The 15,802-nt window shown below is 42.0% G+C and overlaps 1 protein-coding gene across 1 annotated transcript; it reads left to right on the top strand.

The window, feature by feature from the left end:
• The first annotated feature begins 1,000 nt into the window (after nt 1-1,000).
• On the top strand, nt 1,001-2,697 carry LOC140713954 (regulator of G-protein signaling 9-binding protein B-like). Its single transcript, XM_073024649.1, has one exon. The coding sequence runs from the start codon at nt 1,320-1,322 to the stop codon at nt 2,082-2,084; it is 765 nt and encodes a 254-aa protein (XP_072880750.1). The 5' UTR covers nt 1,001-1,319; the 3' UTR covers nt 2,085-2,697.
• The last annotated feature ends 13,105 nt before the right edge of the window (nt 2,698-15,802 follow it).

The raw sequence follows: 15,802 nt of genomic DNA, 5'->3' as shown, positions 1-15,802 counted from the left end.
CTGCTGCATAGCAATAAACTTCACAACACATGCTGATGATCCTAAACCTGATTCCGATTCTGAGTAAGAATTATATTGGAAACATGCCAATTGTTGGAATCTCATTTTGAATGTAAAAATCTTAAAGCCAGAAATGCTGAAATTTTGAAAGAAACATTAAAAATGCTGGTGAAACCTAATGAACCTGAAACTAACTCTGTTCCTTTCTTCATAGACACTAGCTTATCTGCTGAGTATTTCTACCATTTTCTTTTTCTTTTTCACTCAAAGGAGAATAGTTCTGGTTGTAGAGGTCATTCATTCCAATCCATGGACATAATTTCAGGAGGCCCGTGGGACCCGTGTCCTGAGCCCAACTCTCTTCAACTGGTCCTTCTTCCACCAGAAAATCAGAAGTGGGGATATCCCACAGATCCCATATAAACCTCTCACCCCTTATCCTAACCCTATGCCTGCCAGCTTGAGACACCACTGTGTTTGCCTATTCCCTGCCCTATCTCCCTCTCTTACTCTCTTACAATTTTGTGTCCTTCACTGGGGGGGGGGGGGGGGGGTGGAGTTACACCTAAAATTTATGCCCAAATCTTCCTTGCCTATGACCAATTCACTTTGTTTGGATACAAATGTGGAGAGAATCTCAGATCACAATGTATTTCTGCCTTTGAAGCTGGACTGTGATTTAAACACTATTCTATTAATAGAATATACAAATTACTGAGAAAACTGTAAATGCAATTTTCAACGTAAAGGTCAATTGCTGTTATTCAAGACTAATTACTTTTTTTGCACTTGTTTATATTCCTGAATGCATTGCAAACTTCGGGTCAATTGTGAGGAATTGGGATAGTTCCTGTGATAAAATGGTGAAGGTTAGACCTTGGACAAGCGCTGGGGTGCCGAGGAACACCTTCCTCGCTAGGGCAAAGCCACAAAGAACCACATGCATAGGAAGGTTATAACTCCCATCCGTGCCGCCTGCGTCACTAGATGTGCTGTAATCTCGGAGATCGATTTGAACACCGAATAGCTCCGACACAAAAGGGACATTATCGAAGGTTGGCGACGCTTTATTGGCGCTTGTAGTTTTCGAGTCGGTAAAAAAAAAGACGTCGGGAGGAAATAAATGTGGATTAAATGTGCAGCTGAGAGGAATTCCTATCTGCGCTGAGAAGTTTGCGGGATTCACGCCCAGTACTGGTGGAACGCTGGCTGGGCGAGAGAACGGCAAACGGCTGGGGATTACACTGGGAAAGGCGGATGTTTCATTATTGGCAAGCCCGTCGGCTATTTCGCTCTAGCTGGTGACAAAAACGGGACCTATGCCGATCCAGAACATCAAGGTGGCAGATGAAGGCACGGCGGGTTCAGCCAAGGCGAGGGATGACTGCAGAGCTCTGGTGGACTCACTGAACAAGGTGACGGGATGTTACAGGCACCTGGCGATTGGCATCGGAGGGTCGGCGGATTCCGCCGGCCTGAGGGATGAGCTGAGGAAAACCAGGGAAAAGACCCAAGACCTGGCCGTGACCATCAGGAACAAGCTGACGGCGGTGCTTCGGGACAAGAACCTGGGCAAAGAGGAGAGAGCGGAGATGGAGCGCCTGTGGGTCATATTCTGCTCCAGTCTGGAATTATTTCAGGTGGACATGTGCAAGGTGTTGGAATTGGGACAGTGCTTTGCCTTGGCCGGGACAGAGAGACCTCTGATTCAGACTGGAATGTCCGGAGGTACTTCGGAGGTGGCAGCCCGGGCGCTGAGCGTGCAAAACATAGTCCACGACACAGCCCTGGACGTGTCAAGCCTGGAGCAGAGGGATCTGCAAGAGCAGATCGAGAAGGTGGACAGGATGGTGGAGAACATGGAGATGAAGGTCAACGTGCTCAGGTGGACGGTGGAAGCCAAGGGAGACGCGTACCACTCGGTGCTGAGCAACGACACCTCCTCGGTAGCCCTGCTGTCGGTGGACGAGGAGGTGCGTGGCTGGTGGTGCTGTCATCGGAGCAAATGTCTTACATCCATGCTGCTCTGTACGGCGGCTCTGGCCGCTGTCGTGCTATCCGTCTGCGCTGCTAACATTGCTTAACTGGTCTTACCCCACTGCGAAGATGTACCACTGAGTCGGTCGGTCGAACGAGCTAAACTTCCTATACCATGCCGGGTAACCGAGCACGGAGCAGGAAACAAGGCAAACTTTCATCTTAAAAGAAGTTGTCCTTAAACCAAAACTAAACCGTGAACTATATGAGGCGTTGGAATTGTTGATTATCCCCCTTCTACGTCGCCGAATATGAAATAAGTCATATTTAATATATTTCATGTATTTAATGAGCAAGTTATTTCCATTTAAAATATGATCAATTTTTAAAAAATTAATGCAACTGGTTTCTAGCAAGTAAAATGGAAAATTTCTAAGGGAGGAGGCTTTTATATGTAAAATACTGATCAATTTTTCCTATAGGTTTGAACCAATAATTATCAAAAAGAACCTTGTCAAATTGCTTGATAATATGTAATTTTAAAATGTTTATAGTTGATTTTGAATATAACTTTCCAATTTCTGTCAGTAAAGTGAAAATTAAGAGCAAAATAATTTATCTGTTGGTTTTAGTCAAAAAATACTGGTAAATGATGTAAATAAAGCAAATTACATTCTTTCAAAAACCAGAAAGAGTTTTAAAGTGAGCCAAGTATTTATGGTGCAGAGTATGTGAAAGCATGATTCCTTTCGAACTTTCAAGTGTTAATATTACATAATTTGTTTATATACATAAAATTATATCTTAATTGTTAGCACATTCCATCTAAAAGAATGGCAGGAAAAGATTGAATTGAAACTTTAACTAAAATGATTTGCTACATATTGGGAGAGTAATAATAAAAGGCTGGGTTATTGGAAAAGTGGAGCTCATTTGCTCTTTAAAATGCCCAGTGCAACATAACCATAAGACCATTAGACATATGAGTAGAATTAGGCCATACAGCCCATCAAGTATCTGCCATTCCATCATGGCTGATTTATTATCCTTCTCAACCCCATTCTCCTTCCTTCCTCCAGTAACCTCCGATGCCCTAACAAATCAAAGAATCTATCAACCTCCGCTTAAATACACCCACTAGCTTGGTCTCCACAGCTGTCTGTATCAATGAATTCCACAATTTCACTACCTTCTGGCTAAAAAATACCTCATCATCTCTATTCTAAATGGACATCCCTCTATTCTGAGGCTATGCCCTCTCGTCCTAGACTCCTCCACTGCAGGAAACATCCTCCACATCCATTCTATCTAGGCCTTTAATATTTAATAGGTTTTAATGAAATCCTTCCCCCCTCATTCTTAGAAATTCTAGTAAATACGGACACAGAGCCATCAAACGTTCCTCATATGTTAATCCTTTCATTCCCAGAATCATTCTCATGAACCTCTTCTGGATCCTCTCCAATGCCAGCACATCTTTTCTTAGATTTTTTTTTGATTGCCTGTTGCACTGCTCCTCCATCTCTGGCGGTGTTCAGGCTTCTTTCATCATGTCAGTGGCTTTCTCTCGGTTTTCACTGCTGTCAGTCATGCAAGTCCCGGGTAGAGACTCAGTTACACTCAGATGTGGAAGTTTTGTTCACTTCAGTTTTGTTTCTGTAATAGTTTTGCTTTGCCAGTCAGGGTTGTTAGCCCTTAGCCAAACTCCTGAACCTTGGAGGACCAGTGGACCACGCTTAGTCTGGCCTTTACCCTTTGACCTATTTGGCATTGATGATCCTACCAAGAGCCAAAGCATAAAGCCCTGACTCCAGCCAGAATAGCTGTTGGGTCATTGAAGCACACAAGCCTCCAAACCACGACAAGATTGTAGCCCAAAATACTCCATGTGCAGTCTGTCGAATGCCTTATAAAGCCTCAGCATTAAATCCTTGCTTTCATATTCTAGTCCTCTCAAAATGGATGCTAACATTACATTTGCCTTCCTTACCGCTAACTCATCCTACAGGTTTACATTTAGGGAATCCTGCACGAGGACTGCCAAATCCCTTTGCATTTCTGATTTTTGAATTTTCTCTCCACTTAGAAAATAGTCTATGCCTTTAGTCTTTCTGACAAAGAGCATGGCCATACACTTCCCTACACTATCTTCCATCTACCATTTCTTTGCCCATTCTCCTAAAGTGTCTAGGTCCTTCTGTAGATTCCTTGCTTCCTCAACAATAGCTGCCCCAACCTATCTTTGTAACGTCCACAAAATAGGCCACAAAGGCATCAATTCCATCATCAAAATCATTGACATATAATGTGAAAAGAAGTGGTTCCAACACTGATGCCACTAGTCACCAGCAGCCAACCAGAAAAGGCTCCCTTTATTCCCACTCCTTCCCCCCTGGCTGTCTGTAAGATTCTATAATACTTCTTTTCAGTCCATATTATCGTACTTGTATGATGTTTCTCAACACTGCAGACTAGGAATATTCCATAAGCCAAAGACATGGGAGCAGAATTAGGCCAGTTGGCCTGTCAAATCTGCTCCACCATTCAATCATGACTGATCCTTCCCCCCCACTGCCCCCCCCCCAGCTGCAGTAGCAAATAAAAGCTAAGCAGAGTCACAGCAGAGAGGCCATTGTGTGAGGGGACCAGTGCAGGAGTGGGAACTTGAGGCTTTGGCAAAGAGGCATAGGTAAGTAGCAATTAAGGCTTTTGTAGTGGCTGAATAAAAAGTCACTAAATTACAGCTAATTAAATAAAGAGATGATACAGGATCAGGTGATGTGCTGTAGCTGCATGATGTGGGAGCTGATGGACCCCATTGTGGTTCCTGGTGACCACATCTGCAGCAAGTGTTGGCTGCTCAAGGAACTCAGGCTCAAAGTTGATGCCCTGGAATCTGAGCTTCAAACACTGCGGCACATCAGGGAGGGGGAGAGTTACCTGGATTCTCTGTTTCAGGAGGTAGATGAACTGCCTCAAATTTGGTCTGTGGTCTGGGACAAGAGGGTGTGATTGCAAGTGAGGCGGGTAGTGGGATCCAAGAGACAGGGCTGAAGGAGCCTCAGCCTTTGAGCTTATCCAACAGGTCTGAGATCTTTGCTCACTGTGTGACTGACAGTGGGGGCTGTAGGAAGGACGAGTGACCTAACTGTGGCACCATCATTCAGGGAGCCATTCAAGAGGGTGGAGAGAAGAGAAATGTTGTGGTAATTGGGGATAGTATAGTCAGGGGAATAGACTCTGTGGTAAGGATAGAGCATCCCAAAGGTTGTGTTGCCTGCCTGGTGCACGGGTTCAGGACATCTTATCTGACCTGCAGAGGAATTTGCAGTGGGAGGGGAAAGATCCAGTTGCAGTGGTCCACTTGGGTACCAATGACATATGTAGAATGAGGAAAGTGGTTCTGCTGAGGGAATTTGAGCAGCTAGGGACTAAATTAAAAAGCAGAACCAAAAAGTTGGTCGTCTGGATTATTACCTGAGCCACATACAAATGGGCACAGGGTCAAGAAGATTAGAGAGTTAAATGCATGGCTCAAGGATTGGTGTGGGAGAAGTGGGTTTGAATTCATGTGAAACTGTCACCAGTATTGGGGAAGGAGGGAGCTCTACCAATGGGATAGGCTCCACCTGACCGTGATGGGATCTTGATCCTGGTGAATCACTTAACTAGGGCTGTGGATAGGCCTTTAAACTAAATAGTAGGGGGGTTGGGTTCAACATATTGGAGAAGTATGGATAAAGTAAAAACAAAAGGTAAAAAAGAGAAAAGCAAGATTGAAGTGAAGAAAAAGTGTAAAGATTACAAGATTTTAAAAGCACAATGAGTATGAGGACACTTTACTTGAATGCCCGTAGTATTCAAAACAGGGTCAGTGAACTTGTGGTACAAATCAGTACAAAGGAATGATTTAGTGGTTATTACAGAGATGTGGTTGCAGGGTGGACAGGACTGGGAAATAAATATCCAAGGATATCAGGTAATATAGAAGGATAGGCAGGAAGGTAAGGGAGGTGGGGTAGCGTTCTTAATTAAAGATTAGATCAGGGCGATGGTGAGAGACGATAGAAGAACTAAGCAGCAGAATGTTGAATCCATCAGGGTAGCGATTAGGAATATTAAAGGGAGAAAATTACTGGTGGGAGTTGTCAATCGGCCACCAAATAATAACATTACAGTGGCACAGGCAATAAACAGAGAAACATCTGAGGCATGTAAGAATTAAACAGTAGTTATCACGTGGCGACTTTAACGTGCTATCTTAGATCTGGTCCTGTGCAATGAGACAGGTAAAATTAGCAGGCTTGTAGTTAGGGATCCTCTTGGAGAGTATGACTGAATTCTGTGCAATAGTTCAATCTAAAACCAGTGTATTATGCCTAAACAATGGAGATTACAATGGGATTTAGCTCATGTCAACTGGGAACACAGGGTATATGGTGGGACAGTTGAATAGTGGAAGACTTTCAAACAGATTTTTCATGGTGCTCAACAAAATTATTTTCCAGTGTGAGAAAGATCAGTAAGGGTGAGGAGAGCCAGCCTTGGAGAACTAAGAAAATAAAAGAAGGCATCAAACTAAAAGCTCGTGCCTACGAAGTTGCCAAGAGTAGTGGGAAACTGGGAGATTGGGAAAACTTTAAAAACAACAAAGTATCACTAAGCAAGCAATAAAGAAAGGGAAGCTAGATTGTGAAAATAAACTAGCACAAAATATAAAAATGCACAGTAATTTTTTTTATGATTATATAAAGTGGAACAGGGTGGCTAAAGTGAATGTAGGTCCCTTGAAGAATGAGAAGGGAGAATTGATGTTGGGTAATGAGGAAATGGCCGAGATTTTCAATGACTATTTTGTGTCAGTCTTCATGGTGGAGGACACATCCAACATGCCAAAGAGAGATGTTATGGATTCAATGGGAGGCGAGGACCTCAATACAATAGCTATCATGAAAAAACTTGTGGGCCTGACAATAGGTAAGTCCTCTGGTCCTCATGGAATGCATCCCAGAAAGAAATGGCAGAACTTAAGTAGAGGTTTTGGTGATAATTTACCAAAATCCTCTGGACTCTGGGCAGTTCCCGGAGGACTGGAAGACAGCAAATGTCATGCCACTGTTCAAAAAAGGATGGAGGCAAAAGGAAGGTAACTATGGGCCAGTTAGTTTAACATCTGTAGTTGGGAAAATGCTTGAAGCTATCATTAAAGAAGAAATATCGAGGCATCTGGAAAGAAATGGATCCATCAGGCAGATGTAACATGGATTCAGCAAAGGCAGGTCCTGTTTGACAAACTTACTGGACTTCTTTGAGGATATAATGAGCACAGTGAATAGAGGGCTACAGATGGACGTTGTTTGCTTGGATTTCCAGAAAGCGTTCGAAAAGGTGCCACATAAAAGACTTATCCTTAAGATAAGGATGCGTAGAGTTGGGGGTGATGTATTATAATGGATAGATGACCGGTTAACTAATAGAAAGCAGAGAGTTGAGATACATGGGTGTTACTCTGGTTGGCAATCAGTGGTGAGCAGTGTGCCACAGGGATCAGTGCTGGGCCCGTAACTGTTCATGATATACATTAACAATCTGGAAGAGAGGACCGAGTGTAGTGATCTAAGTTTGCTGATGACGCTAAGTTGAGTGGAAAAACAAATTGTGCAGAAGATACAGAGAGTCTGCAGAGAGATACAGATGGGTTAAATGAGTGGGCAAGGGACCAGCAAATGGAGTACAATGTTAGGAAATGCAAGCTCATCCACTTTGGAAAGAAAAATGAAAGAGCAGATTATCATCTAAATGGATATAAAAATATAAAAATGGATAGTAAAGTTTCTATAATTGTAAAAAGCATTAAAAATTGCAGTATGCTGCTGTGCAGAGGGACTTAGGAGTGCTTGTGCATGAATCATAAAAGGTTGGTTTGCAGGTGCAGCAGGCTACCGAGAAGGCAAATGGAATGTTGGCCTTCATTGCTAAAGTGATTAAATTAAAGAGTCAAGGAGGTTATGCTACAATTGTACTGGGTGCTGGTGAGACCACACCTGGAGTACTGCATGCAGTTCTGGTCTTCTTACTTGAGGAAGGATGTACTGGCTTTGGAGATGGTGCAGAGGAGGTTCGCCAGGTTGATTCCAGAGATGAAGGGGTCAGACTAAGGAGAGATTGAGTCACCTGGGACTGTACTCGCTGAAGTTCAGAAGAATGAGAGGAGATCTTAGAGAAACATATAAAATTATGAAAATTAAGTAAGATAGAGGCAGGAAAGTTGTTTCCATTGGTAGGTGAGACTAGAACTAGGAGACATAACGTCAAGATTCGGGGGAGTAGATTTAGGACGGAGATGAGAAGGAACTGCTTTTCCCAGTGAGTGGTGAATCTGTGGAATTCTCTGCTCAATAAAGCAGTGGAGGCTAACTCAGTAAGTATATTTAGGGCGAGGTTGGATAGATTTTTGCATAGCAGGGGAATTAAGGGTTATAGGGAAAAAGCAGGTAGGTGGAGATGAGTCCATGGTCAGATCAGCCATGATCCTGAATGGCGGAGCAGGCTCGATGGGCCAGATGGCCGACTTCTGCTCCTATTTCTTATGTTTTTTTGTTCTCCCCATAACCTTTGATGCCATGTCCGATCAAGAACCTAGCCAGCTCTACCTTAAATCCATCCAACGACCTGGGCTCCACAGCTGCCTGTTGTAATAAATTCCACAAATTGACCACCCTCTGGCTAAAGAAACTTCTCTGCAGCTCTGTTTTAAATGGATGCCCCTCTATTCTGAGGCTGTGCTCTCTTGTCCTAGACAACCCCATCATGGGAAACATTCTTCCACATCTACTCTGTCTAAGCCTTTCAACATTTGAAAGGTTTCAATGAGATTCCCCCCTCATCCTTTCAAGTTCCAGTGAGTGCAGATCCAGAGCTATCAAACGCTCCTCATATGATAACCCTTTCATTCCTGGAATCAGCCTTGTGCCCTTTCCAATGCCAGCACATCTTTTCTTAGAAGAGGTGTTGCAAGGACGTGACTGAGGACGAACCCAAGTGCAGGACACAGGCACGGAGACAGGGTCAAGAGGCGCTAGCACAGTCACGAATAGGGAGCAGATACCCAGGAGAGTCTATACTCGGAGACAAGGTTCACGTAGAATATCCAGGGAATGGTGCGGAGCTAGGAACTAACAGTCCTAAGGGATCAGGAAACGGTGTTTACACACACTAGAATTGACCAACGAACTGGCAGCTCATTGCTGTGGCACCAGGGTTTTTATCCTGCATTCCCTGATGGAAACCAGGTGTGCTGTAATTAATGGAACTGGGAACAATTGGAAATCAGTCAAGGGGATTAAGGCCCAATCAAGGGGATAATAGCAAGATGTGGAATTGACAGACGGGACCATGACAAGAGGAGCTCAAAACTGTTCAGAATACTCAAGGTGTGGCCTCACCAGTGCATTATAAAGCCTCAGCATCACATCCTTACTCCTGTATTGCAGACCTCTTGAAATGAATTATAACATTGTATTTGCCTTCCTCACCACTGACTCAATCTGCAAGTTAATCTTTAGGATGTTCAGCACAAGGACCCCCAAGCCCCTTTGCAGTTCAGATTTTTGAATTTTCTCCCCGTGTAGAAAATAGTCTGCACATTTATTTCTACTACCAAAGTGAATGACCATGCATTTTTCAACATTGTATTTCATTTGCCACTCTCTTACTCATTTTCCTAATCTGTCTACCTTCTACATCCTACCTGTTTCCTCAACACTACCTGCTCCTCCACCAATCTTCATTTCATTTTCAAACTTGGCAACAAAGCCACCTATTCCTTCATCTAAATCATTTATATACAGCATGAAAATAAGTGGTCTCAACACCGACCCATGCAGAACACCACTAGTCACTAGCAGGCAACCAGAAAAGGATCCTTTTATTCCCACTCACTGCTTCCTGCCAATCAGCCAATGCTCTAGCCATGCCAGTAACTTTCCTGTAATACCATGGGCTCTTAACCTGGTAAGCAGCCTCATGTGTGGCACCTTGTCAAAAGCCTTCTGAAAGCCCAAATATAACAACATCCACTGCATCCCCTTTATCTATCCTACTTGGAATCTCCTTAAAGAATTCCAGCAGGTTCATCAGGCAGGATTTTTCCAGGGATACTTTCTATCATCAATAATTGCAGCAGTTGCGAGTGATAGAGATCTATTGGGAACTTGGATGCAGAGGTTACTGAGCAAAATAGTGCAGGCTATGAATTGAATGTTCTAACCACCATACCCAACCTATTTCACTTATCCATCCATCCTTTTCCACTCCATCCTTTGAGTCGGCTAAGTTAGCTAATGCAAGCTGGAGCAGCAGTGAGTAAATATCTCAAAGTTAGAAACTGTAAAAGCTTGGCTTCTTGATTCTGATCAGTATAAGTTGAAACTTCTGAAAGTCCACTTGTGTGGCTACATTGTCAGGTTGGGTTGGAGCATGTCTGTGATCTTCCTATGGCCGAATGCTCTGCCAAACTCACTGTCGGTGTTCACATAGCAAAAGAGGTCATTTGAACCAGGAAGCAACTTCTTGCAAACATGTGAAGACTGGATCACACCACAAAAGATCACCTAAAAATAAAGTGAAATGAAGTATACTATCTGATCGTGAAGACTATTCTGTAATTATTGCTCATTATATGTTAATATTAATTCCATGTCATCAAAACAATATGAGAACAGCAAAAAAAACTTGGTTACATTTTCACTGACATGCAGACTAATCTTCACTAAATTCTAACAGGCTTAATTTTCTAGAAAACCAAAGTAATTATTGTTTCAAAAAGAAATTACTGCCAATGTGGATTTTAATCGTGAGTTATCAATTGTGAACAAATATGTCCATTCTCAGTATTACCTGGACAGTAATGGCAGTATTCACACTGTGCAAATGTACTGTTTATTTCTGGTGTTCTTTTTAAAATGAGATACATGAGGCAATGTTGCTGAATTTTAACAAAAACTTAAATTGTTTTGCTTGCATTTCATAAAACCATAACATATAGGAGCAGAATTAAGCCAGTTGGCGCATCAAGTCTTCTTTACCATTTGATCATGGTTGATTTATTTTCCCTCTCAGCCCCATTCTCCTGCCTTCTCCCTGTAACCTTTGATGCCCTTACTAATCAAGAAACTGTCACCTTCTGCTCTACATGTACCCAGTGACTTAGCCTCCATGGCAATTTGACGCAATGAGTTCCACAGATTCCCCACTCTTTGGCTAAAGAAATTCCTCCTCATCTCTGTTTTCTATTCTGAGGCTTTGCCCTCTGGTTGTAGACTCTACCACATCCACCTATTCAGTAGGTTTCAATGAGATCCCCCACTCCCCCCCCCCCCCCCCCAATTCTTCTACACCAGCAAGTACAGACTCGGACTGAACAAATTGCTCCTCATATGTTAACCATTTCATTCCCAGGATCATTTCACCCTTTTCACCCTTTCTGTAGTTTTTGCCTCTCATTCTGTTGTATAAGTGAACAATAGCTATTTCATGGTTTACACATTGTGAAAAAGTTATAGTGGGATATTTTTACACCTGTGTCAAAAGAGGTTAGTGTTGAACTGCGAAAAGCAATCACTCTCTACCAACTTCATTAGGAACAGCACATGGAATTACAATATCATGAGAAGGGGAAATAGTAATGTAACAAATGTGGAAATGCATTAAATTATGAATAATTGATATATGGCTTTTCTCTACAAAACGGATATGTGTTATTAATTTACTCTCTGTGCAATAGAATACTTTGTACCAAGATTTCCACACTGCAATTCTTGATTTACAAAATTTCATTTCAACTGTTTTCCAACTTTTGTTGATTGACAAATAGCTGTTAACATTTGTCTTCAAATATTTAGATGCATCTACAGTATTTATGGATTTGTGTAAAACATTAACCTTAATTTTCTCACAGCACTGTTTGTTAATCAAGACTGTATCTCATTTGATTAAAAATTATTTCAGAATCAGCATCAGAATTAGGAATCAGGTTTAACATCGTCAGCATATATCATGAAATTTGTTGTCTTTATGGCAGCAGTTCAGTGTAATACAGGATAAATGAAAAACACGGTGAATTACAGTAAATATATATATCATAGTTAAATAAATAGTGCAAAAATAAAAATAAAAAAGTAGTGAGGTAGTGTTCATGAATTCAATGTCCATTAGAAATCAGATGGCAGAGAGGAAGAAGCTGTTTCTGAATCGTTGAATGTGTGCCTTCAGGCTCCTGTACCTCCTTCCTGCAGTAAAAACAGGCCATATCCTGGATGATGGGGGTCCTTAACAATGGATGCCACCTTTTTGAGGCATCGCTCCTTGAAGATGTCCTGGATACTATGGAGTCTAGTGCCCATGATGGAGTTAAGTTTACAACTTTCTGCAGCATGTTGTTGGGATAGATATCCAAACTTTTGGATTTTATTTTGGCAATTTAGGTCCTGCTTAACCTACAGTGCAGGCAAAACACTGCAAATTTATAAAAGGCATCTTAGCCTGCTGCCATGACAAATTGTCATGGTTTAATGATAAAATCAGAAAGTTCTACAGCACATTCAAATTCCGCCATGGGCTGCTACACATCTGCATTTATGATACAGATGAATTGTTCATTGCCATGTGAGGTGTTTTTGAAATGAGATATTAAACTGAGTCTCCATCAACCTGTTCAGACGGACAAATAGCACCTCGTGGCAACATTTAATATTCATTGAATGCATTATTCTTCCTTCAATGATCATCAATGATATTGGATGATTATACGGTTACGGTTTATGTCTAAGTTATTTAATGCCGCTTGCTGAACTGGGGTAAAAGCTGAAATTAAATTGTTACTTTTTGTTTGTTATCCATTTTAGAATGTTTGGAATGAAGTCCTTCAAAAATTGAAACATCATTGCTTAGGGCTGCATCTTCACAGAGATGAAATGCACTAAGTGGTGAGTTGTTTTAAAGATAAAAATATAAAGATTAGTAGTCTTTGTCACATGTACATCAAAACGTACATTGAAATGCGCCATTTGCATCAAATCAAATCAGTGACGACTGTGCTGGGCTTCTGGCATCAATATTGCGTGGCCACAACCCACCATCTCTAACCGTACATCTTTGGAATGTGGGTCAAAACCAGAGCACCCAGTGTAAACCCACTTGGTCATGGGGGAATGTACAAACTCCTTAGAGGCAGCTGCCCAGTCATTCATCACTGGCTGCTGCTGTGAAGCAATGCACTTATCGCTGCACTGCTGTGCCACCCTCTACACTTCTGTCATCTTTCTCTGGGCAGTTGTATGAACTATCTAAAGCAAATGCTACAAACCTAGCAATTGTGAGAATCTCCAACTTGTACAGTGTGGTGAACTACATATACTTGTCTGGACTGCTCCTGTGGCTCCTCCCACAGACCCCTGCTGACTGCTCCTGTGGCTCCTCCCACAGACCCCTGTATAAAGGCGATTGAGGCCTGAGCCCGGCCTCATTCTCCAGGATGTAGTGTTGTTCATTCTTCCAGTCAATAAAAGCCGATATCTCGCTTCTTACGTCTCAGAGTGAGTTATTGATGGTGCATCATACAGATTGTAGAAAAAGCATTCAGAAAGGTACAGAGAACTTATAGTCACTTGAGCTTTGCAGAAACCTACCAATAATGGTGGGGCGGGGGGAGGGGGGATATCACCTTCCAACTCACCCAACTGCCCTGTCAAGTACCTCTTTCCTCATCTGTGAGAGTATCACATAAGCCTCATCACCTAGGTCATACAGAATTGGAGTGGAAGCAGGTCATCCTCGATCTCAATGTCTTTAACCCATCTATAACCTACAACATGTCATTAGTAGTCAATAACAGCCCAATCAGCTGGTGAATCTGAAGCATTCGGGTCCTCATCCCTTTATGTAATAATGTGACACTTAACGTATGGTAGAGAATGTTAACAAATATGATACATCACACAAATAGAATCAAAATTACATGATATAAAAATAAAGATTATCAGAGTGTTCAGTTAAACAATTCAGATAGACAAAGGTGCTCCTCAAGGACTTAAGTTGTAATAGTAAATAATTGCTTTTCTAAAAACTAGTTAATTGTTTGGGATTCATTTATTTGATCACATAAACATTATTACAAGATGATAAAAATAGTTTAGTATCTTCAAATTGCAGTGTTATGTAAAAGAGAAATTAACAACATTTCTGAAGCAAGAGAGGTTCCTTAAGGTTGATATAGCTGGGGGTGGTAATGAGGATAAGCTCCCACTACCTTTTAGATGCTCCCAATGGCGTTCATCTAAAATGGCCTTTGATAACTAAGTCCAGCTCCTGGCCTTCTTGTGTGACTAACTATGAAGCCCTGGTGGAACCGTTTCTACTGACAGAGAGAAAGGGCAAAGGTTCGGGCAGATGGGACTCATCAGCCAGGGTTGGCAGCTCGTCTGTGAGAAGGAAAACTCTGACCTGAAATCTCCGCTGCCTTGTGGCTCCACCCACTCATGGGAAAGGCTTCGGGAGTAAATCCTGCGGAAAAATCTGGAGCTGAAGTCCCTGAGGCAGTCCCACGTTGAGTTCAAAACTGACTGGCAACTCCCGTGACGCCACTGGTGCCCAACTGTATCGATCTCAGCCGTACCTTTGGATTCATCATGGGAAACAGCTTGCTCTCCGTATATCCTCCTGCCCTGGCTTGTGTGCCTGCTGTACAGCGAGGAGGCGATATCCATGGTCAACCCTGACCAGTGGAGAGGGTGCCAGAGAAAATTCACAGCTTGATAAATGCAGTCTTCATGCAATCAGACAGTAGCAGCTGTAATAAAAGTAGCTTGAAATGTATTTAATAATACAATACTCTCTTTACGTCTCTACAGTAGCTTTACATTACAAAGCATAATTCCACATTCCTCAGATGTTTCCAAACTCTCACTCTGTCATTCTCCTTTGTGTCATTTCCATTACCTAGCTCAATTGAATCTTTTCTTAAAACACAGAAATAAAGGAAATCAACTGCCAACAAGGACAGACTTCATCCATGCCATGCCACCGGGAAGATCTTGTACATGTCACATCCTCCATGAACCAAACATCATCTGAATTTTGTGTTGTGAGTGGGTAAACATTGTTCATCAGTGACTCAGTAACTCTCCTAAGTGGTGAAACTGGCAGCCCGTGTTCTTAGGAGACAATAGTGTCTGATTACTGTGGAGAGGTTACATGTAAACAGTTTTTTAAAAAGTTTTCATTTGATTTAATAATGTTTGCTCATGGGTTGTCCATAAAGTCAGGCATTAGTAACTGGGGGAGGGCCTGTGGGCAAAATTGAAATCTATGCAGGATTTCAGAAGAGCAACCTGCAGGACTAGGATAGAATTAGGATAATTTTAGGAATAAAATACCTTTGTATTCTGATCACCAGAATACCTTTGTATTCTGGCAGAAGCCAATTTATTCAGAGCAAAGTGAGTAATGAACTGGCCATTTGTTAAGCTATTTATTTCACACTGACGGTAGATTAGATCTCCATAAGAACTATTCTGCTCTTCATTGTTTCTGATGGAAACTTTTCACATCTATCAATGCAACGCTCCCTTCAGAGAAGTAGAAACTGGAATTACCTGACTAGATCGATTGATCTGTTAACTCAGAGCTAAGAAAAACAAGCAGTCAATGCAAAGGCAAGCACCCTGTAGTTATTGATGAATCCTTTTTCAAAATATGCATTGGTTTTAAAATGTAGGATGGGAAATTCAGATGTGTCTGGTTCAGCTAATGACAGAGGATATATGAT

The sequence above is a fragment of the Hemitrygon akajei genome, chromosome 20 (genome assembly GCF_048418815.1).
Source record: "Hemitrygon akajei chromosome 20, sHemAka1.3, whole genome shotgun sequence".
Taxonomy (NCBI): Eukaryota; Metazoa; Chordata; class Chondrichthyes; order Myliobatiformes; family Dasyatidae; genus Hemitrygon; species Hemitrygon akajei.
Note: the sequence above shows the minus strand (reverse complement) of the source record. Positions and strands in the feature narration are given on the sequence as shown.